The sequence below is a fragment of the Vanessa atalanta genome, chromosome 1 (assembly GCF_905147765.1).
Source record: "Vanessa atalanta chromosome 1, ilVanAtal1.2, whole genome shotgun sequence".
Taxonomy (NCBI): Eukaryota; Metazoa; Arthropoda; class Insecta; order Lepidoptera; family Nymphalidae; genus Vanessa; species Vanessa atalanta.
Genome location: NC_061871.1, coordinates 13,396,587 through 13,419,327, shown reverse-complemented (window position 1 = coordinate 13,419,327; position 22,741 = coordinate 13,396,587). Strand labels below are relative to the sequence as shown.

At 30.2% G+C, this 22,741-nt stretch overlaps 1 protein-coding gene across 5 annotated transcripts in view; it reads right to left on the bottom strand.

The window, feature by feature from the left end:
• Positions 1 to 3,339: 3,339 nt before the first annotated feature.
• The window catches only part of LOC125073441 (potassium voltage-gated channel subfamily KQT member 5), a 50,482-nt gene continuing 31,080 nt past the window's right edge, over positions 3,340 to 22,741 (bottom strand). Inside the window, exons 9-16 of one of the 5 annotated variants that reach the window (XR_007120054.1) lie at positions 21,379 to 21,530; positions 11,222 to 11,292; positions 8,257 to 8,384; positions 6,836 to 6,932; positions 6,460 to 6,761; positions 6,164 to 6,270; positions 5,550 to 5,664; positions 4,496 to 4,596 (exon numbers count right to left, since the gene is read on the bottom strand). Coding sequence is in view for 4 of the 5 variants with exons in the window: in XM_047684310.1 (XP_047540266.1) it covers positions 4,349 to 4,596; positions 6,164 to 6,270; positions 6,460 to 6,761; positions 6,836 to 6,932; positions 9,415 to 9,542; positions 11,222 to 11,292; positions 21,379 to 21,530 (1,105 nt within the window). In the remaining variant the exon portion in view is untranslated. Of the gene's footprint in view, positions 4,597 to 5,413; positions 5,665 to 6,163; positions 6,271 to 6,459; positions 6,762 to 6,835; positions 6,933 to 8,256; positions 8,385 to 9,414; positions 9,543 to 11,221; positions 11,293 to 21,378; positions 21,531 to 22,741 lie in introns of those variants that run through there. The other 4 variants (XM_047684583.1, XM_047684310.1, XM_047684389.1 and 1 more) reach the window with 4 other exon arrangements.

The following is a 22,741-nucleotide window of genomic DNA, read 5'->3' as shown; positions in this document are numbered from 1 at the left end:
GATAGGGCATAGCCCATGGCCGTGATTCTGCGAGATGGGTGCGTAGCGTTTCCTGGTTCAGTTCAGCTCTTACTTGAGAAGAGCCTGGGAACACCAGCGTCCGAGTATATGTTTGTTGTATAAAATTAATGTCTATCCCAAATTAACTACTAAATATGTTCTTATATTCGAGTCGATTATGAAAATTTGCATTTTTATTGCTTATTTAATATATAAATTTATATCGTTATTATTTTGTTAGAAATGGGACTCTTTTTATTGTTTTTCAGGTCATGTCGCCCATGAGCGACATCAGTGCCAGAGTCACAGCCAAGCTTTTCAGAAATCACTATTTTTAAGCCTCGCATAAAAAGGACATTGTAGCGCTGAGGGAATACCGAGAATAGAAGTTTTTGTTTTTGGATAGTAGAATTAGCTACAAATAATGGAGGGTAGTGTAATATAAGTAGAAGTATAATATATTCTTACAAGAACTACCCTCTCCTCAGCCCGGACCGAGCGGAATCACATAAATACGGCTGAGCGCTTAGTAACGGGTTTAATGTTCGGTTGTCTGTCGGTCGATTAGGTTCGTGTCTGTTAGTATCGATTGTGATATGTACTATTCTTATATACTTATTAACTCTCTATGTATTGCAATATTTTGTGTAGTTGATTAACGTTATATACTGACGGTAATTGTGTTCGATTATAAATAAATAAAGAAGTATAGGTTAGCCACTCGTGTTATTTTTTTTTAAATTTAATTAATCTTAGGGTTTGTTTGAATATCTTATTCGGATGTTTGCAACTTATAAACGTAGACATAGTAACAAACATGTGAAGCAGTGTTGCTGAAAAGTTACGGACGACTTTTTTTTTCGATTTATGTATGATTTTAATATACTAAACTGTTAAACTGAATTTTTGGTAAACTTCTAGTTTAGTTCGTACGGATTATATTTGTTTTTTTTTGTGTTATATAAGATAGTCTATTATACACACGCGATTTACAAATCGACTTAATTATACACATTTTGTATCCAATTATACAATCTTGCTCTCGAAGCGGTAGCAAGCAACATCCGCATCACGTTACATATTACTTGTTGTTATCGGTTGTCCCTCGTATGTAAGGCCCTTTATATGGTGTCCCTCGAAGGATAGGAGGAACGTAATTAAGGAGTTTTAAATAGAAGTTAACCATTACTATTACTACCCATTAAAAATATCATGTACTAATAAAAAAGAAAAAGGAATTGATAATCTCCTCTGCTCCTGAAGTCGGGTAATTTAAAATATTTTATTGACTATTAATCAATTTATTAAAATAAACAGAATACATAACAATTTCAAAAATTAAATATAATAAAATTGCTTAAATTATTTAACAATATGAATCAACTTCACAAATAAAATATAAAGAATTTAATAACAGCATTATATAACAAAAGTTTATGCGCTATATCTTGTTCGTATCGTAGTAAATTATGCAGCTAAAATGCGAATATTTATAAATGTACCTACATATTTGTACATGCATTTATTTCTGATGGTAAATTTGTATTAATTACGTAATGATGGATTTGTAATTAATTCTATTTAATCATTTGTAAATTATTTACAGTGGGTACTTTTTGCTACGTGCCAAAAGTACCATAAGAGGCAATTTGCATTTAAAATTTTTGAAACTTAATAATATGTAATTACATTCTATATTGCTAATAGACAAGTCAGTGATTTGGAATATGTAATTAAATTTATGTAACAATTTAAAAATCGTCTTCTATGCTAAGCACATTTTAATATAAATTTATTGAATACTTTATTACTTATTTATGTAAAATTTATTGTACGAGTTTTATCTATAGGTCTTATTTCTTTGTCTTAATTTGTAAGGAACCAGAGAAAAAGTTTAGGTCGTTTGTAAAATTAAGTAATTAGGTAATAACAATTAATAATGAAGCAGCATTAATTGCCTTTTCTTCTATTGAATGTAATAAATAAGCCATCAAATTAGCTTTGAAGTGTAGCAGAGGTGACTATTTAGATAACTAAAACTTAAGACATTGTTGTAAAATTTAAGGAACATTTTCTGTAAAAAATATTCTCATTATCAATTATTTCAATACAAAAAAGGCTTTTCTTACTTTGAATTCTAATCAAGCTTGTAAAACCAATTCCTCTTTTTCTTAGAGGTAGATAAATGTGATTCTTTTTCTAATAGAGCTATCTAAATATATTAGGTTGTTTTTGTTAAAATACTTGATCACAAAAATAATTGTGTAGATAGGAGTACAGACTACTTTATTTATAGATTCGAAGAATAATGCTTACTGTGGTCATACTACTCGTATTTAAATTTATTTCTTAGTTGAAAAATATTAAATATAGACTCAACTGGTTCATTTACAAATTGCATCTAAAATCGAATTTAAATATTTAAAATTGAAACATTAGATAATTTGTTTAAATTTAAATTGTCTGAAGGTATGTGGTTCTAATAATAAAGTAGGTATAATATTGGACCACTGAGTAAGAAGTTACGGTTGACTCTACATCATCTATAATAGGAGTTTTCCTTCGGTTCGCACACCTTACATCATTGACATTTACCACAATTACAATTAATAGGCAGAACTAGGTCCCATTGTATCTGTTTTTTCGCTGAAGTAGGCAAAAGCCTTAAAATTTAAAATATTTTTACCAGAGTAAAACTGGCTGCGTGTGTTGCTATTAAACGCTTTTAAATACTTATACATATTTATACAATACTTACAATTACTATTATTTTGAATGTTAGGCAAATGTTTACCCTGCATTTTAAGAAATGTGTCCAAAACTTTTGAAAATTGGTTCAAGGTTAGGATTTTTAAAGGAGAACTTTTAAGCTCGTATGTAATAAATCTGCATCATGTCTATCGTAAATTGTTTTTATTTTTTTGCGTTTCGTTTTGCATTAATCGCGTCTTATGTACACACAAGAAGGCCTGCGCGGTATACATGTTTATACGGAAAGTGAATAATGCAAATATAGTAGCCATAAGATTCAATTCTATGTCATTTTTAAATTATTTGGTTGGTAACATTGGTCCCAAAATAAAAGAAGTTAAGTTTAACTATCCTCATCAAAAAGTTCGTGTTTTCCGTGAACAGTGTAATTATATAATCATACGCAATATTAGAATTTGGAACTAATCAATCATTGAAAAACAAAATACAAAATAAAAAAATAATTGTAGTATTTATTTATCAATAGATTGTTAGAAAAATATTAGGAATATATTTCTAATGTAAACGACCATGATAATTAAGAATTTCTTTTCATTTTCATTTTCCCTTATTGTTAATCTCCTTATTTAAATCAATGATGCAGTTTTATTGCAAAGAGAAGTGTTTAAGTATCAAATTTCTACATGATTTCAAATAAATATCCTTTTAGAGCGACGTCTGTTAACATCAAATTTTTTTTGAAAAATATGTTAAAATCACATACGTATATAAAATACTTGAAAACTAAACGTGCAAGACGGAGCAAATTTAAGAAAGCTAGATGTTACGTTAAAAGCAATTCCAGATTTACTATTTCTACTTATCAGTGCCGTTATAACTAATAACTCGAGAAGCGTATCACAGTTCAGTTGTTAACATGAATGTATTAAGTTATCGAGCTAAATAAAATGTAAACGTTGTAATGATTTTAATAATTTCCTTTCTAGTTTTTCTTATTTTATGATGAAAATGACAATTTTTTATACTTACTACCGTTTCTTAGCGATTAATAACGTTATAATCGCTTAAGAATTACATACTGAGTTTAAAGTGGCAAATTAATTTTAAATATAAATTTTGTATTTTTGCAGTTATTTTTTACAAAAGAGTTTTATATCTTTTTTAATCTTAGCAATGTTAGGTATATCGTCATTTATTATTTGAAGTTCGGTTACGACAAGCGTACTTTCAACAAACTAAATCGTTTCATTTAAATGTAGTATTATCGCGTTATTTTATATTTACATCTTAGATTTATGTAAAGTTAAAAGCCTCCGTCTACAGGTATTGTAAGCTATTTATAAGCAATAGGACAATTTAAGCGTATTTACTATTTTAAACTTTTTTATATCGAGTCTTTGGTCTTTATACAATACCTTAAACGAGTGGAATCAATTACTTAAATTAACCACATTATATATGTAAATCGTTGTAAAGTTCATTACAGTCGCACTGCACCAGACTCATGCCCTCATATGTAAAGGTAGACTTACTAGCTTCATTAAAAATCGTGACAGGAATAAACACTGTGCGAATAATTTAACACAGAGCACACACAATCGGTTCGATTTCGAACAGGCCATGGTTGACGCTTGCCTCATACATCGGGCCGCAGGAGGTGAAGATCGACAGCCACGTCTCGAATCTGGGCCCGAATAATGCGCGGATTGTGTTCTGGCTGAACTGCGTCGCCCAGTAAAGCTGCGTCTTCGGCGAGTGAATCGCCGGAACCGTAACCGCGCTCGTCCACCGCCTCCCCCTCGCACCACGACTGCGACGCTGAGCTCCCCGAGCCGCCCGCATCCACCTCTGTCTCTACTTCTACCGAACAGCTTGCACATACCTCTGCAATTTTACGACTTGGCATCAAATTTAATTTAATTGTTGTACAAAAACTATATACTAAACATATTAGATGAAACATACTAAATAACTGAATATATGAGATGAAACATTTTCTTTAATGTCTAATGGTAATATTAATGTATGTAATTGTATTTATGTAAGGAATTTAATGTATACGTTCGAATATGATTTATCATTTGAGAATGTTCTTTTTCTGTCCTATTATTACTGTATTTGAAATTTTGCATTGACGGGCTTGGTTTACTGTCATTGCTTAATAAAAGCTCCGCGAGTCAGCGGTCACCAAGTAGAAATAGTTTCTAGAATCATAACATTTTATTGCGCATGCAATTTATCTTTGTGACCTTTTATTTGGAATCAACTGAACAGTAATTGAAATTTTATATAACACATAAGTCTAGTTCGGATTAGAAATGAATAAGTTCAATACCATTTTAAACAGTCGTCACATCATTTTTCAATAAAACATAAAACTTATTTTTATATAAGTAACACAATCACTACTTTTAACAAGATTACATAACATGCTAAAATAAATAAAATAAAGACGTCTTCATAGAGGTAAAGAAATGAAACTAAACAAAATTGCAAAGTACCACAGTTCAGTATTTACTGGTACGTACTACAAACTAACACCAATTTAAATCATGGAAATTAATTTTACGACGTTTTAAATTTAATTCAATCAGAATTTAATAATACGTATAAAAATTGACAATTTTTTTTTGTAAAAACATATCCATTAAAAGGTACATAATACAATAACGATACGTATTCAAAAAAAGACAAAATGCGAAATATCGTAAATCTAAATACAACACCATAATTATGAGCATTCATAAGGTAGGAGCGAACGGGAGGGCAAAGGGCACAGAGATACTATAATACGAGAACACATTCCACACATCAAAAGGGGATGGATCAGGACTCACGCAGCCGACGACGGCCGATAAGAATTGGGCTGTCCCAAGACGTCGGTCAGAGAGAAGTCGATGACGAATAGTCTTCATAAGATGCTGCAATTTTGTAATATTCGCATATTTATACCTATGGCAACGACGTTTAATTGGTTAAATGTGTTTTTATTTAATAGATACTATACATATCTTTTATGCTAAAATCGTTAAATTCAGATATATTATTATGCCACACGAGTAACGTGAATCATTTGCTCCTAGGCAGACAATACACATATTCCGTAAAGTATAGTACGGGTTGCTTTATGAATTTTAATAAACCTCATGAAACAAGAGGATAATGTAGCATGTACTCGACGTTAAAGATGAAGTATTAAAAAGCATGTTAACGCGTTAATATTCATGACTTACAATAACGTTGCAAAAGATTTTGCATTGTAACGTTCTACTGTTTTGTAAAGATGTGAGTTTATTTTTAAGAATTTAATTATTATTAAGTATTATGCAAATAAATGATTAAGTAAATGTTATATATTTCAATTTTGTATGAGTAATATAATAGAGTATACGTTGCAAACATTAAAAAAGTCTATATTTGTTATTGCGACTTAATAATATAACCAGTATACCTGAACTATCGGTGATTATACGAGGAGGTGTATCCTCTCGATCCGTTGGTACCACTATGACCACTTCGTCGTCTTTCGGCGATTCTTCGCATCGGCTTGACGCTGTTCTAAAAAAATGTTTCACATATATTTTACAGAGTCTATTCGTTTTAACCATAAGTAGTAAGTAATTAAGAATTATACATACATTATATAGAATTAGACTGATTTAAAAAATATAAAAACGCAAGGAGCGACTAGTGTAATGTACTAGTGAAAAACGTATTGCATGAATATTAAATCATAGAGGCGCTTACTTAACGATGACTTTCTTTTTCATGAATCTGGTTCCTAGATCAGAGTACCCTCGATTCATCGGCCGTTTGTACGGAACCGGCGGCGCTGAGACTGGAACGGGTTGTTCGAAGGTACGTGACACGGGTGAGTTCGGTTCTGAATATTGTTTCTCTGTCAATGCTGGGCGTAATCGGAGCTGAACTTCTCCAGACGTACCGCTTTCTGCACCTCCATTTAAATCATTACGAATCCCTCGTATAGATCGTCTGTCTTCTTCGTACATTTCTAATAAATGATCCAACTTACTCTCTATGTCATCTACCTAAACATATATTAAAGATCACATTTTGTCTTCACGATAGGATATAATTGAAATAAAATAAGTTAAGCACTTACTTGTCTTTCAATTTTAACTACTCTGGAAGCTAAGCTAATCTTAGAAGCGTAGACATCTTTAGCCTTTGAGCCTTGCTTGCCAAGAATTTGGTCTAACCTGTAGAATATATATTAATAACAATAAAAAAAAATACTTTTAACTTATCGAGTACTTCATCGTTTTTATTACATTGTTAAATAATAAATGCCATAATTATGAAATCCGAACAAGATTGAGTAGACGTGAAAACATCGGCAATAATAACATTTGTTTACTCTTCTATGCCAAAACTAACCACAAAACAAGAGCTCCTTGAAAGCGGATTTCTCTGTACAATGATAACAATAACAATAGTTTAAATTTGCAATCATTATTTAGAATTGATTTGGTTTCGGTTATATTAATAATTATAATAATAAATATGTACTTAAAATAGCCCACAAAATTGAATACTCATAAGGTATAATCTTATGTGTTACAAATTAATTGTCTTTTTTAATTATATGACCTTGATATTCTTTAAAATAAAAAAGTTACTGTTAGAGCAAAGGGTCTTGAAGAACATTTGAATAATATCTTGTCGTATTTGTATAAACATATTCGCGTTCTTAAAAAAAGTTATTTCTTAATTAACTCTATGGCAGTGGAGTGAATGGAATGGAATCGCGAGCCAAGTGAATTAAATTCATAAATAAAATATAAGTAGCATACAACATTTTGCAGTATTAAATTTCAATTACGAATTATTTTTTACTTACGACCTTTTACACTAACAGTAAAGAAATATGTTTTCACTTTTACTCTTTTTTAAATATAAATCAATCATATATTTTGTAATTATTTGTCAAAACTTGCAAAAAAATATTTTTTTTTGTGCAAAGGAAGTGCGACGAACAAAGCAGACTTGAATAGTTTGTAACAATCTACACTTACTGTGCTTAGTTAACTCGTGTTTGTAAATAAAAATAAAAGCTGTGCTGTAAAAAGAAGCTAAATCTGTAGACAAGTGAACGGAAAATTACGGTTTCATGGAATAATACACGATGGCAAAAACGTTTTTATGCTCAAAAACAAAGAAAACGGATTTCTTTTATTAAAAATAAGTAGGAACAAACAAAATTGTTTCATTATTTCATTCTTAACTTATCATTGACATTTAATAAAGTAACGTTTAGTGATATATTGTAGTCTTTAGATCTTTTCTATAGCCAAATGTTTACTTATTAACAAATATTGTAAGAAATAAAATTCTTATTAATATTAGTCATTTATTTCGGCCATATTTCAATAAGTAGTTCATATTGACTAGACAATAATAAGTAGACCCAACTTGTTTTAAAAGACGAATTCTTGAAACATGTGTAGTGAACCAGAGTAGAGTAGTAGGCACGTCATGTTCAAACTTGACCACTGGTGAAAGTATTTTTATCCCGTATCTCACCTGTACTGAAGGTTCTTGGTACGATTAAGAAGATCGGCGTGCCCCGAAGAGTATTGTTCTATCACATCTTTCACGTCGTAAGGTTTCAAGGCTTCTCTAAATCTCTTGCGTGCGACAAAATACTTGAGCTAAACGGAAATAAAAAAATCCTCATGTCGAATTTATTTATCGGGAATTACCTTATTTAGGTAGGTATACCTTGTTTCAAGAGTAAGACACTTTAGATACGTTTCCGTTTATATTTTTAAGACATGTTAATTACTTGAAGAAAATCCATATACAATTTAAATTACATCATGATGTTTTCTAAATAGAGCTCGGATACAACATAAGTTCGATCATTTGGTTTAGGAGCTTCATGCTATTTCTAGCTCGAGATGTCAAAGTTTGAGCGATACGGTATGTTTGTGCCTACTTACAAGTCGATGAAAGATTGTTTTGTAGCATATGGCAGAGAAACTAAAATATATGAGTATTCTCATTTACAGGAAAATTTTAATCCGTTCGCTGTTGTGTTAAAGTCATGCTTACAAAATAAACGCTATCGAACTCACGGATAAATTGCGACAAGTAAGACATGTCTACTACATATATGCGACAAATGATAGTTTTTAAAATTGTTTTCATACAAACAAAAATAATTTATCCACTGAAAACGTTCATGTAATAATATAAAACAAAACGTATATATAATACTGCTTAGATTTTTCGTAACTGAAGATTTTCAGCGGTGCTTAAAAATAGATTCCTTGTATAAGTAGACGATACTTAAATATAACATCACACCACTACGTAAATTGAGCTACTTAAAATATTTGTAAAGTATTGTAGAGTTTAAGCAAATATTTCTACTCAACTAGAGTTCTAAAAGTATAATCCAGACAAGAAAGGGTATAAGGTTCAAAGAGTAGTACATAAACTAAAGTGCAAATGTTTAAGGGTTCGTAGAATAGTGTTGAGAAGGGGGCGCTAAATCCATACGAATGAGCGAAACAGATATGTAAATCAATAGTAGATATCTGTATATTATAAAATAATAGAATCATGTGTTGTAATCAATGACTATAACAAAATTATTTACTATTGATTTTCATCAAATCGATTATACGTATAGATATAGAGTGTCATGGCCTGAAATGTAACCCTGAAGTGTACTACCTAGTCTGGACGTTTTTCACTCGCCCCAGCAGATCGACGTGTCCCGCGGAATACTGTTCGATAACATCCTTAACGTCGTAGGGCTTTAATGCTTCCTTAAATTTACGTCGGGCGACAAAATACTTCATCTGTTAGAATTCCACAAGACGCACTTATAAAGTCATAAATTTATCTCTAAGTTCGATTAAGTATAACGAGCTGACAAGTATTCTTACTTCTTCGTCTATAAATAATAATTTCATTGGTGTTCTATTTTTGCAAACCTAAGTTTATATCTTTCAAATGTCTTAACCTTGCGTTTTAATGCATGATTTCTTTTTTATTCACCTCGTATAAAAAGAAATCGATCGATCGGTCTTAAATAGGTAATTTATTGGCAATGTCTTAAAAATGCGAGATTGTTTTTTTAATCCGTATACTAATTATAAAACATCTGGCGCAAATTCGGGCTTACGTAAGTAAAAATTGTAACGAAGCTAGCCCCAGGTTTGGGTGAAAAGTAATAAAAAAGCAATCACGTATCACAGTACCGAAAACAGACTAAGGTTCAAAAGAAAACTTGGGTCAAGCTATAAAGTTTGGACATTGTAAACAGCTAAATAATTAAGCGCGACTCGAAGACTACTTCACTTCGCTCTTTCACCCATCTTATTAATAATGTAAAGGTTAGAAGGTGAACTGAATTCCTTTTATATCAGACCTTATTTCTTCATTTTTATGCTAACGTCATTGAAATAACTTTTAAATATTGACCTAGCTAGATTAAGCAGTGAGTAAATTAGAGCATTAAAAACAAACAATATGTATAAACTCGTAGTCAATCGATATTTCCGACGCATTCGGTATATATGTGCTATAAGGTTATTTAATTTTTTTTATTTTTCGGTTTAAAAGGCGAGGATAAGCTATTACACAACGTAAACTATATATTTGAAAACTTAAACTATATATTTATATTCTATATTAAAAAAGTCCATTAAAAAATAACAGAATACAATATATTTATGAACAGTATACATACAGACTCTATGCGTCGGACGTGTCGTAACATTAAAATGCGACCAAAGACTTTTTTAACAGAAAATCAATTATAACAACACTTAAATGATTTTCTTAATAGAAAAATAAATAGTCATCTTATAATTTCATAATATTGGAAGCAGATATTAAATTGTTTTATTATCCAAGTGTTACGACTAAACTCGAAACGATGTTAATGTAGTTAGGTATATTTGCATAGAAATAATATTATCATCTACATCTAAATATTCTTAACAAAAAAACACAAATAAACTTATGAGCATAAATGTATAATATTTAATATTTTTTATAAATTATTAATAATTTATCTTGCAATCGTAATTGTAGTGTAACATTCGTTATATTTAATGCATGTTATATTTGATTTCAGGTAATTATGTTCTCGTAGAGTGAAAATTCATTGTATGTTGCACCAAAGTCAACACTGCAGTGCTTGAAGGCATCATAGATCATTAGTGCCGTTGAAAACTATCTATTTCAGTTGAATTAGCTAGGAATTCGCAATAAAATGATTTAATCCAACATTGCTTACAACTAGTTTTGTAAAGTTGACTGCACAATATTAATCGAGTGCAGCTCACCATTTAATTACCTCGAATTGCGAATTCATGCCTGCGTGCAATGTCGACTTTGTGGACTCGATATATTATGACATCGTTATTTTACAAATTTCCCATATTTATTAACTCCTTGGTAATTGTAAAGTGTTATTGTAATGATAAGATAATTTTAAACGAAATAACTCAATAATAATTCGATTACGTACCTTTCTAATAAATCGAATGGCAGCTTTGTGACGCGGTGTCAACGTGACGCAACGCGGCTCCTCGTCCTCGTCTGCATCAAAACGTAATATTCAATTAAACTTCTGAAACAAGATAATGGACTTGGAACGGCGGCGGCGGACGTCGCACGGCGAGCTTTGGACTCTTGTAATATAGATTCTAGTTATAACTTTATCCAAATCAAATAACTTTGATATTATATTATTATAAAATTTCAAATGAGTTTATATATTTTCTTATAAAATAATTATTTTATAATTCATAAAGATAATATCTCGAATTCTTTATTTATTTAAAATTTAAAGTATTCAATTGTTAATATTATCATACTATAAAATTTACCATAAGCATAAGAGTATTATCAGTTCATAAATAAAGGTTATAACAAAATCATAAATGAAATTTTAAAAGCAAGAGAAATTACTAATAATGCATAATCAATAAATTAACACAAGTTTACAAAGTTTAGATTACAGTAATTATTTAGATTTAGTTACTTATTGAATTTTTAATCTTTTATATATTATATTTATTCTATTCGATTAGTTTAGTAAAAAGAAAAACATAATATATCGGTATTTATTACCACAATGGCATTTTAATAGCGCTGTACATTTTCGGTTTCGTTCAGAAAACGAGGAAATGTCGAAACGCGTAAATATTTTTTAAGCTATTATTGTAAGCAATATAGCAAAAGCAGATTGGAAAGGTTCTGGTTTGATTTTAACATTTTTGTTAATATAATGAGTTCTAGCATATTTTAAGTATTATCGGCAGTGCAATCACTATTTTAAATTGAATGGCATACATGATTGTTATATATTTTGAAGCAACTTCTTACCTAATTCAAATATTTTTTTAAACGATTAATAATAACATACAGTTAATTACATTACATTTTGTGTTACTGGTCGAAGTAAATGAAAAAAAAAACTCGCAAAATAGATCTCAACTAGATATGTAAAATTTTTGCAAAAAGGTTTTATTTACGTTCCCGTATTAGTTCGAATTGGTTGAATCTAGCAACTGAATTTTATATGTACTAGTTTCATCCAACCGATCGAGCGGAAATTATGCTCTTTTGTTGCTGTTACGATTTACATTATAATTAAACTGCATTTTATTCGTTATAAATAATATAATTTTAATAATTTGAATAATGATTAAATATTTTATAATTTTTATATTTATTTTGTATACTTTTATTTAAACAATTAATCAATGCGATACAACGGCTGAATAAAACGAATTATAGTTTTTACCATACATTATTCATAGCTTCTAAAGTCTCGATGATCAAAGTAGGTAACACATGACAAAATGACAGTATTTACTAACTATCGTTGCATATTGTTAGAACATTCCTCTAATCATTTTATAAATAATTTCAAAGCTTTATTTGCTGTATTGTAATAAATATGGTTATGGTTTTAAGAAGCAAATTTTAATAAATGTGTAATTAATATGTCCTGACATCATTATGATAATAGATTAAAAATGTTACTAAGCCAGTTTAATTAATTTTATTGTAACTAAAGTTAGAAAGTTACATTATATAACTTCTAAGAGACAATATTAAATATTGAAAAAAATATTAAACCTGCAATGTCTCGAGAATCTTTATCTGTGACAAAGCTTTAAAGCGTGTGTTTGGAATACCTACATATATATATAACAGCTTAATTCATTAAAACATAGATATACCTAGTATGATATTATTAAATCATACTTCTAATTATATAAACTGTTTATTCGATACTGGTTCTGAATCAGTTATATTTGATGAAAGAATTTACCAACGTATTCGCTACTAGCTATAGTTCGTGTCGAACTAAAATTTAATTATGTTTATATGAAGAATTGGTCAAGAATCTACGGCTTACTCGTTTTGAGCGCAATGGATTAGTAGTAGTGTGATATTTGTTCGTGTAAGCCAATGAAGCAAAGGCTAACAATAACTCCTGATTTATTGTTTTTAATGAATATATATCAGAATTTTTATAGAATTTATTAAGCGTCTAAATGTATTCTTTGTTCCCTTTGTATTTATTTTCTAATATGTTTGTTGTCATTAATGCGAGGTATAGGGTTACTCTAGTCTCGCCTGTCACTGATTCTCACTTTTTATTTTTTAATTTAAAATTATTATAACCATATCCGAGCAAAAATAGATAATTTGAAAAAATAGTTTACTTTGATAGATTAAAATTATAAATTTTCCAGTATTTGCTTGCCAAAGTTAGCTTGCGCGAACGCGTGCTAAAATCACCTTGTTATAATATACCTAACTATATCTGTGGGTCAAGTGTCAAAATTTACAGCTGCATTTTAAGCCACCAACCAATAGAGCTGAAATTTTGTTCACAAATTACCGGCTCCAGAAATTTCTAATAAGATAATGTATTTTCAAAATTACCCTGCTCGTTCTTTTATTTTATTTTAATTGTATTATAATTTGTAATCCTGGTTTTCTCTATTTATATAATAGATTTGTTACATTTACGTGTAATAGTAATAAATTAACACTAACTACCTGCAAATAATACAATAAATTAATAATGTTTTTAATGATTACTTGTAAACTTTATTTAAAGTTTTTTTTAGTTATGAAAATGATATAAGTATTGAACCGCTGTCCTCATTTTATATTTTCTGGTTTTGTTTCAAATAATTTTATTTTCAGTTAATTTTATTAAATAATTTACTTTTAATTATTAATTTAAGTCATTGATTATGTTTAGGATTTTTTTCTTTTTAATGTAGCCAATAATTAAATAACTACTGATGCTAAACAATCCAATGATAGATAGATGTGATTTATAACACCTTCTCCTTATATACTTACATGGTATATCAGCTCGCTTGAGATTTACATATGTTGTTATACAAGATTAAGAAATATACATTTCCGAAGTACGAAAATATGTACAGGTGCCTAAAATAAGGTTGAAGTTGCGATTACTTTTATTTAAAAATGATTAGTTAAATTTAGTCTTATAATAATTTAGTAACAATTATTTTAGTTATTTTCCGATGAAATAGCGTTACAGTTACGCTATTAACGCAAGTCTGTACATATAATAACGTTTATAGTAATTTTCTACTCGGAAGCGACAGTGAGAGCATGTCGTTAGACGAAGAGGTTTTGTTTTAGATGGAAATATTTTTAGCCTCTTTAGCTCTTACCGTCGGAGTTTTTCTTGGAGAGCGCCGTCTCGGCCACTGAGTCCTCGCTGAAGGAAGGGTTGATGGGTCGAGTGCGCCCTGACCGGCCGTTCGTCGCGCCTGCCAACGCATACATACGCTCACTTCAACACTGGACCCATTCTATTATGTATCCAGCTTAACGAGGTCCCCGGTAAACTTTTCAAATGCTGTTGCGGATGCCTACTTAAGCCAATAATTAAATGTTCGCTATACAACCTAATTTCTTGTCGTTTATACGATCCAGAATTCTGTCAAATACGCCCGTCTGCCTGTCAATACGCTGTCTGTGTACTATTATGCATTGAACAAATACTTTTAATATAATATGGCTGACCTACTCCCTCGTGATATCTTTTGTGTCTAATTAAGACAAAGGTTGAATCAAAAAGCTTTAACATTTGTAGTGCTACAATGAAAATTATTTGGAAATATATTCAAATAAAGTTTGGACTGTTTCCCAAAACACTTACTACCAAAGATTTCTTATTGTTGTATCACAATATATATAAATAATGATTGTCTAAAGTAGAAAGGTTAGGTTCATATTTTTTTTTGAGCATTGCACTTTTGCTATATCTTAGTTCGTCTTGGGTTAATTCGTTAAATAAATTATTCATGTAATTTAGATTGTTTTAAACATTTAATATTTTATGAGATTTAATAATTATTGTGTTTAATGATTTATACATTTTAATATATTGTTTAATTATTATGCTCTGAAAGCATCAATATAAAATACTTATTTATGATTTAATTGATTTAACAAGATTTTATTAGGTTTCACCTGATCCGAGTTCGTATTCATTTCTTTTAAGTTAAATTTGATCTATTTCCCTGTTTTCGATTGAGTTGAAAGTTTGCACACACATTTATTACTCGTGACAATGCACGATTAAGTAAATGACGTCATTTTAAATTCAATATGATGGACGCTACAAAATGACGATTCATCATTTCCATAGCAATTCTTTGATATGGGTATCAAATGAAAGGGTTTGACGAGAGGATAGAAGCACAGTGACACCATATAACCCTCATATTAAAAGAAAAATAAATAAACGTTTTTTTTTAATTCATGTGTGGGCATCACATATAAAATAGACACGCTTTTATTCAAATCGAATTTTCAAGAATAATAATAATTTTTATGAAAACGTTTTTTATCGGAAATAACAATGGCTTTTATAACTTTCAATACAAATTTTATAGCCAAAATAGAATCGTAATACATATTCTTTTATATGATTGACAAAAAAAATATTTAAGTAATTACGAACGCTGAGAACACTCGAGTTTATTTGTTTTCTATTTTAAAGAATTAACGTATTTGCAAAGTTTTGTATGTAATTAATAACCATTAACGTTTAACGTGTACATATTATAATTATAATTCATTAACTTCGCTAATCCGTTTCACTGCAGTAAAGAAACACCTAAATAATGAGGTCAATGCAGTGGTTGCCACTTAATGTCTAAGCAAACTATCGATCGATTTGTTATCTCTTTCTTACACAGGTGTACGTAATCGCTAAGTTTATATTTTTTTTAATTTTTGAAATAGGAAAAGTTCTTCATGTGCTAGGTTTTTAAATTCAATGAGTAGTTTTCTTTAAATTATTTTACAAGTTAATATTGAGGGCTACTTGAAAACTTCAACTGTTAACGATGAACTCCATTATTTGTTTCCTTTGAAATGATTTGTACAAACAAAAAACAGCTTTTTAAAATTAGAATATTTCTCGAATTATACTGAATATTTGATTAGACAAACATGAATGGGAAAATTAAAATTTAGTGGTATTTATCCTATAGAAAATAATCAAAATTACACTTTAGATATAAGACATATCTATGCTTATAGGTACATGCTAGGGAAAATCTATTTCCAAGAAAAAATATGTAATGGAAAAATTGTGGTAAATTGAATTCATAATCAAGTCACATGGTGTTGTAATTAAATATATCATCAAGTTTAGTATTCATTTTGAAAATCTGTTCTTGTCTTGTGACAGTGTTACCCTATCATAATTTATGGTTATGTACCAATATGAAATGGTAATAATATTCAACCTAAGATAAAAGAAAAATAAAATCTTCTTTTATCCTTAAGCTATCGTAGATAAATATAGATCTGACCAATATATTTTGGAAACAAAATAAATGTCTTTGCACAGTATTAGAGATGACGACATTTTATTCGGCAATAGTGTATTGCCAGCGACCCATGCATCATCCCTTCCAATCATAAGAGCCAATAAAGAGTATATATACGAGATAATCAAATAACTGTCGGATTTGTAATCGTTGACTTTAGAGATTAATGCTTAACAGAATTTAATTCAAAGTTATGTAATACTGGCTCAATACTAAAATCAAGTCTATATTTATTATTAAGATAACGTCAATCGTGTGGCCCTTTTTTGAAATTCATATTTTTTTTCTTTATTTAATGTTCGAATGAAGGAAGGCAGTAGACGACAATTTTCAATGTTAACGTATCAAATATATACCAAGGGTAAACGTTCTTTGTAAAACATTTCTGGAGTATTCGTGATTCAATCATTGAACCGCATAAAGTAATTTTATTGAAATGATTTTGCTTCAATAAATTGATCGGAATTAGTATAAAACCTTATGTTTTCGGTTTTTTGAAATAATGGAGTTGATTATGAATTCAGCTATTAGTTTTCATAATTAGCGTGTTATTTAAGACAAATATATAAAGGGAAATATTTTAAAACAGACAAATCTAATAGAATTTTAAGTTTTAGTGTCATTATCGTGAACGCCTTACCTAAGATAGTAAGATATTTGCATAAATCGAGGGATCAGCATGGTGAAATGAGCTTCTCGTCAAAAAGGAGGCCTTAGCCCATTTATGGCTCTTACTTTTTTTTTCTTTTTTACTTTATAACTGCATTGCATTTTCATTATATCGATCCTTAGTTACTCACCGTGCCGTGTATGGTGCCTTCGTATGTTACGGCATCGGTAAACCTAACCACAGTGATCGCGTCAGCGCTCTCTTTTGCTCACCTCGTTATTTTCTCTATATTATTCATCAACACGTGTTTTGTCCATTTGATTTTTATCACTGTCAATCATTTCCTACATCAAGCTATATTTCACAAGATATTGAAGTAATATGTAAGGACTATAGTTTCAGTATGCTTCTCAACAGATCAATAATATTTCAAATTTAGTATCAAAATCATATAAATAGATATCTAAATCATATGTTAATTATATTCACTGACAACGTATTGATTTAAAGTATGAAATATTCTTATTTATAAGTTTATTTTATTTATTTCGGTTTTTGTTTTTACGATAAATACATTTTTAATGACAACGTGTTCAATATTATCTATTGTTCCGATTTTATTACTATAATACGTTAGAAACAGGTTTTGAAACTATGACATGAACTTGATTTGAAGGCAAAGGCGTGACGCAAATGACAATAATAATTTACACCTCATGGTGGGAATTGTTATGGCAAAAATAAGGTGTAGGACAGAAGAAGCCATTAACCATCAAGTACCACAAATCTCGGACCCTCACATTTTCCCTCTACAGTCAAAACCAAAAATAATTTTATTTGCTTGTACTTAGCATAATAAACATTAGTAGGGCTTACTACCGACCCGCCTGGGTGGGTACCTCCCTCTCACAAATTATTCTAACGCTAAACAATATTGATGTGGTCCGGTTTGAAGGGTGAGTGAGCCGATTTAATTAAAGACACGAGGGACGTAACATCATAGATCTCATTTTTGGCATCAGTTTGATGCGGTGTAAGAAATGGTTTAAACTTGTAACAGTGCCAATATCTATGTGTGAGGTGATAACTTAGCATCAGGTGGCTCATTTACTGGTCTGGCTGGCCAAATAAAACAGATGTTACCATGTTGGTCGCATAGCTATTGCTGTATTCGGACAATTAATGCAACTACGTAAAAATGCTACTCCAATCTAAAATAAAATATTGGTTGATATTTTCGCTCTAATCAAAGTCAGATTTTACAACGATTAACTTTAAAGATAATCCTAATTAATTTAACTAAAAGTCTTTTTTTATAATTCCAAATTATAGTATATTTTATCCAAGAAAGCTTTCATTAGTAGATCTTTCGATTTAACGTCCACGTCGATAAATCTGTTATTTCTACTTATACAATGAGATTAAACAGAAGTTAGTTTTTCAAACATTTATTATTTGTTACTTTAAGTTAACTAGAAATGCAATGCAATTTTTTTAATGATTTGTTTATTAACGATACTTAAAAATGCCAACGTGACAAAATATATTTATTAAAGACGCGAACGTATAGACATTTTTTGCAATGTATGTATGATGATAAGTTATTCAGAAGAATACTAACTGAATTCTAACTTTTTGTCGTATCATTTAAATGCGAAAAATATTTTTCCTTATGAAAAAAAAAAATTAAGTTTTCCGTAATTTTATGTAATATTAAAACTGTTCTTATATTTTTTGACAGACGTGAGAGTGGTAAAAGGATAATAATTATAAAGTTCACATCCAATTAATGATACCAAAATTGTACCGTAATTAAGGAAACTTCTTCATTAAGAATAGCCATTGTGATTTCGATGGATTTCATAATGGCATAGCAGATAAAATAGCTTAAGCTGTTGGATTCCTTATCCCATTTTTTTCTTATGCCATTCATCTCTGTTTAAAATTTTAATTTCAGTTACTTAATTCCTATCAAGTCTCACCCCACACACAAGCCTATTAAAATTCCAAAATTTCTTCGGTCTTACGTTTACTTCGTAGCTTTTTATATTCGTACCTAACACTCTTCTTATAATGTGAAATACGTCCCTTTTAATTAAATGTCTGTACCATGATAGTGCCATACCCATATAAAACCTTTTTTTTAGTCGTGTATTATATTTTTAATTCTACGTTTATAATTTACTCTATCTAGTATGGTATACTATATTTATTCAAAGCTCTAGGATATCCCCAAGTCTGATTTACGATTGGCCGCTTGTCTTCCAATTACTTTGTCTGAAGGTTGTCTTAGAGTAAATTACTTGATCGTATCATTCTCCTAAATGTTTATTTTGTTAGTCCTGTCGGAATTTTTAGATGTTATAACATGAATTACGATAATGGTTTATATTAATGTAGTTGTTTTATTTATTTACTTGCCTGTTCAAAAGACAAGAGACCTAAGACATAGCTAAGACAGGCAGACTCTGACACAGTTTTGAAACCTAAGAATGCGTTATGCTGACACATGTTATCTATCCTTCTGAATAGACGTAATTTATACATGTCTCCTATAAACTAGTTCACATGCATAACAAATGCAAAGCGGTGTTTATTTACTTAGTTGTTTTAATGTTTTATAAATTGAATCGAACAAAAAGATAAGCTAAAATGAAGCCATTCCAGTAAAATCAGGTACGCTACGTCGCATTGTATATATTCAAAAATTCAAAAAATCGTTAGTGTGAACCGCGCTCTATGATGCTAAACGAACGCAAGTTATGCATTCCTTGCATATTGCCTTATATTAACGACAGGACTATCTTAGCACTTACGCGGAAGCGATTATAAAGTTTAGAAGCCGCTTTGTTACTTCATCGTAAGTAGGTATGTAAAGCTTCTGTTGCAATGTTGTTGCAATGTCATGTAATATCGAAGCGATATCTTAACTACGCGGGTGCATTTTTATTTTAAAAAGTGAAAAAAGAAAGAAATAGAAGGTAGGATATCAGCAATCGTGTCTTGAGCTAAAAGACGCAGCCATTATCGCCGGAAGTCGAATATTCTCTCCGGTATCAATGGAGCTACGTCGTTTACATATTCGCTTTTCGTGTATTCACATTTCTGAAAAGTTTTTACTAATAAGAATTAATAAGAAACGCAGCAAAGTTTTTCGACTGTAACTGTCATGCCATAGTGCCGTCTAAAAGATGAAGAATAGAACCTTGAAAGCAGCTTTTCCAACAATGGAGTAGACAACACGCATGGTCCCCGCTCGGTGTACGATTATCTATGAAACAGGGCAATATCATGTCACGCTCCATTTCACAAAAAATATATTATTGTTGAGCTCTATATATATAGTATGTATTGATGTGGCTTACAATCGCGAGTCAAACTGTTGCTTCGGTTCGTGTCTTCTAGCTTGAATTCGAAAATGTATTTCGTTACTATTCAATCAATCGTTGTTGTGTTATTGTTTTGAAACATTGAGTGGTTTGATGCAGTATATCGTTACTGTTATAGTTATTTGTAGAAAGGACTGCCATTTTTAACATTATCAATTAATGGATAATACTCATCTGACTATCATACTTCACTTTATCGAAACAGCTTAATTTTGAGTCTTAATTTCTGAAATAAATTGACGCAGTGTCTATGTTAATCTTACAGTATATATTTATAATAATAATTTTGTTACCAATGGTGCATTCGAACTGGTCGAATAAAAAAGGCCTAATCGGGTGGCAGCACTATGAATATTTTATGGTGATTTGAGTCTGTCACATAGTTTGATGTACCTAATTATGTTTGAATGACGAACTTTTAAATGATATTTAATAATTATGTGGTTCTTGATGTATTCAGGTTTAATTTTATGTATTATTCAGCGTTTGTTCAGCATCAGTATTCAAGTAGTTATATTATCTTAATTAAACAGTTTTAGTGCAACTATATTCGCAATACATTCGAATTGTCGTTTATAATTCACTAACATGTGCGCTAAAATGTTTAATATGATTTTTAATTGGTTAAGATTATTTTGCAGGTAGTTATTGTTATGTGAGAATGTGGTAAAAACAACGAAATATTGTTAAAAATAATGTGTAAGCTTAATGAGACACTTAGTCTGATCAGTGGAGACTGTAGTCGTAATTTGTGATTAAACTGACATTAAAAGCTTACCAAGGTTTTCCGCACTGGCGTTGACGTCGTATCGATGCGCGGGTTTGGAGTGTGGCGCGGGGGAGTGCAGGGATGTACTCTTGTGTCGGCGAATCGTCGGCAACCGCGACACAAAGGAAGCATTGTTCTTGAATGATGCACTCATAACCCGACTGTCAAACGTGTATAACGGTCATTCTTTTTTAGTTAAGATTACGACAAACAAACGAAGTGTCTTTATTTAAAACGCCATCAGACGATAAATATTTTTGATGAATAAATGTATATATACATACATATATTGTTATATACTATATAGTATCGTGCGTACTTGTAATTTGTTGTCTAGAACAGATTTCACAAAAAATATAATAATGAATAGGTACCCTCTTAAACTTTACTGAAGTGTGGTTCAATATTATGTTAAAGATACGACTTAGGTAAGCAACATGTTGAGTATATTAATAGTATCAAACTCATTAAATGCATTTTTGTAACAAAAACGAAAAAAGATTTTTTTAAAAGAGTTTTTCCTGTTTTATTTTTATTGAGGAGACACACAGAACGATATTTATGTGTGCTATATTATTTTTACACAAGTTGATTGATTTTAAAATTATTAGACAGCCAGGCGTATAAATCAGCACCATAGGTCTTTTTAATTGGCTATGAAGACTAATTCTAGTACATATTAGGTCGTATAATCTATATTGGTTGTCGCAAAGCTATCCATATCTAGCTATTAGTTATCTAGTCATGATTATTTTGGTAATTTATTATACTTCAATTTACGTAACCAGTGCGAGTTCAATCCAGTTATAGTTTGCAAGAGCGTAGCCGAGACGGCTTAGGTGATAGAACACGTAGATCTTAACGTAACGGTCGTGGGAACGATTAAGTAACTTTACGTTTCTTTTACAGAGAGTATTTGCAATGCATTAAATTAACCATTGCTGCCCGTAAACCATTGCGCTATTGACGCTTTTCACGTACTTAATATGAATTTATAATACATTTGTATAATGATGATAATATACTGATAAATCTGTAGTGTCGAATGAAGATTTGTCACACGTGTACACAGCAATCCGCAATGGATTGGCGTGGTCGCATATTCTCCTTAACTTAAGACCGAAGTCTCTACTTTGCAGATGAACATTTAGGCAAGGACTAAATTATATATGTCTAGTTTACATGACCATATTACGATTTAAGCTGAATAAAGAAATCAGCGATATAAAACAAAATACTATAGTATGACAAGTGAAGTTTAGACGAGAAATAGTAGTATAGAAATAATATTAATTTGACATTATTTTTAATTTAAAATGTTGGGATTGGTGAATCACAACATGAAATCATTTAGTTATAATAATTATAAAGA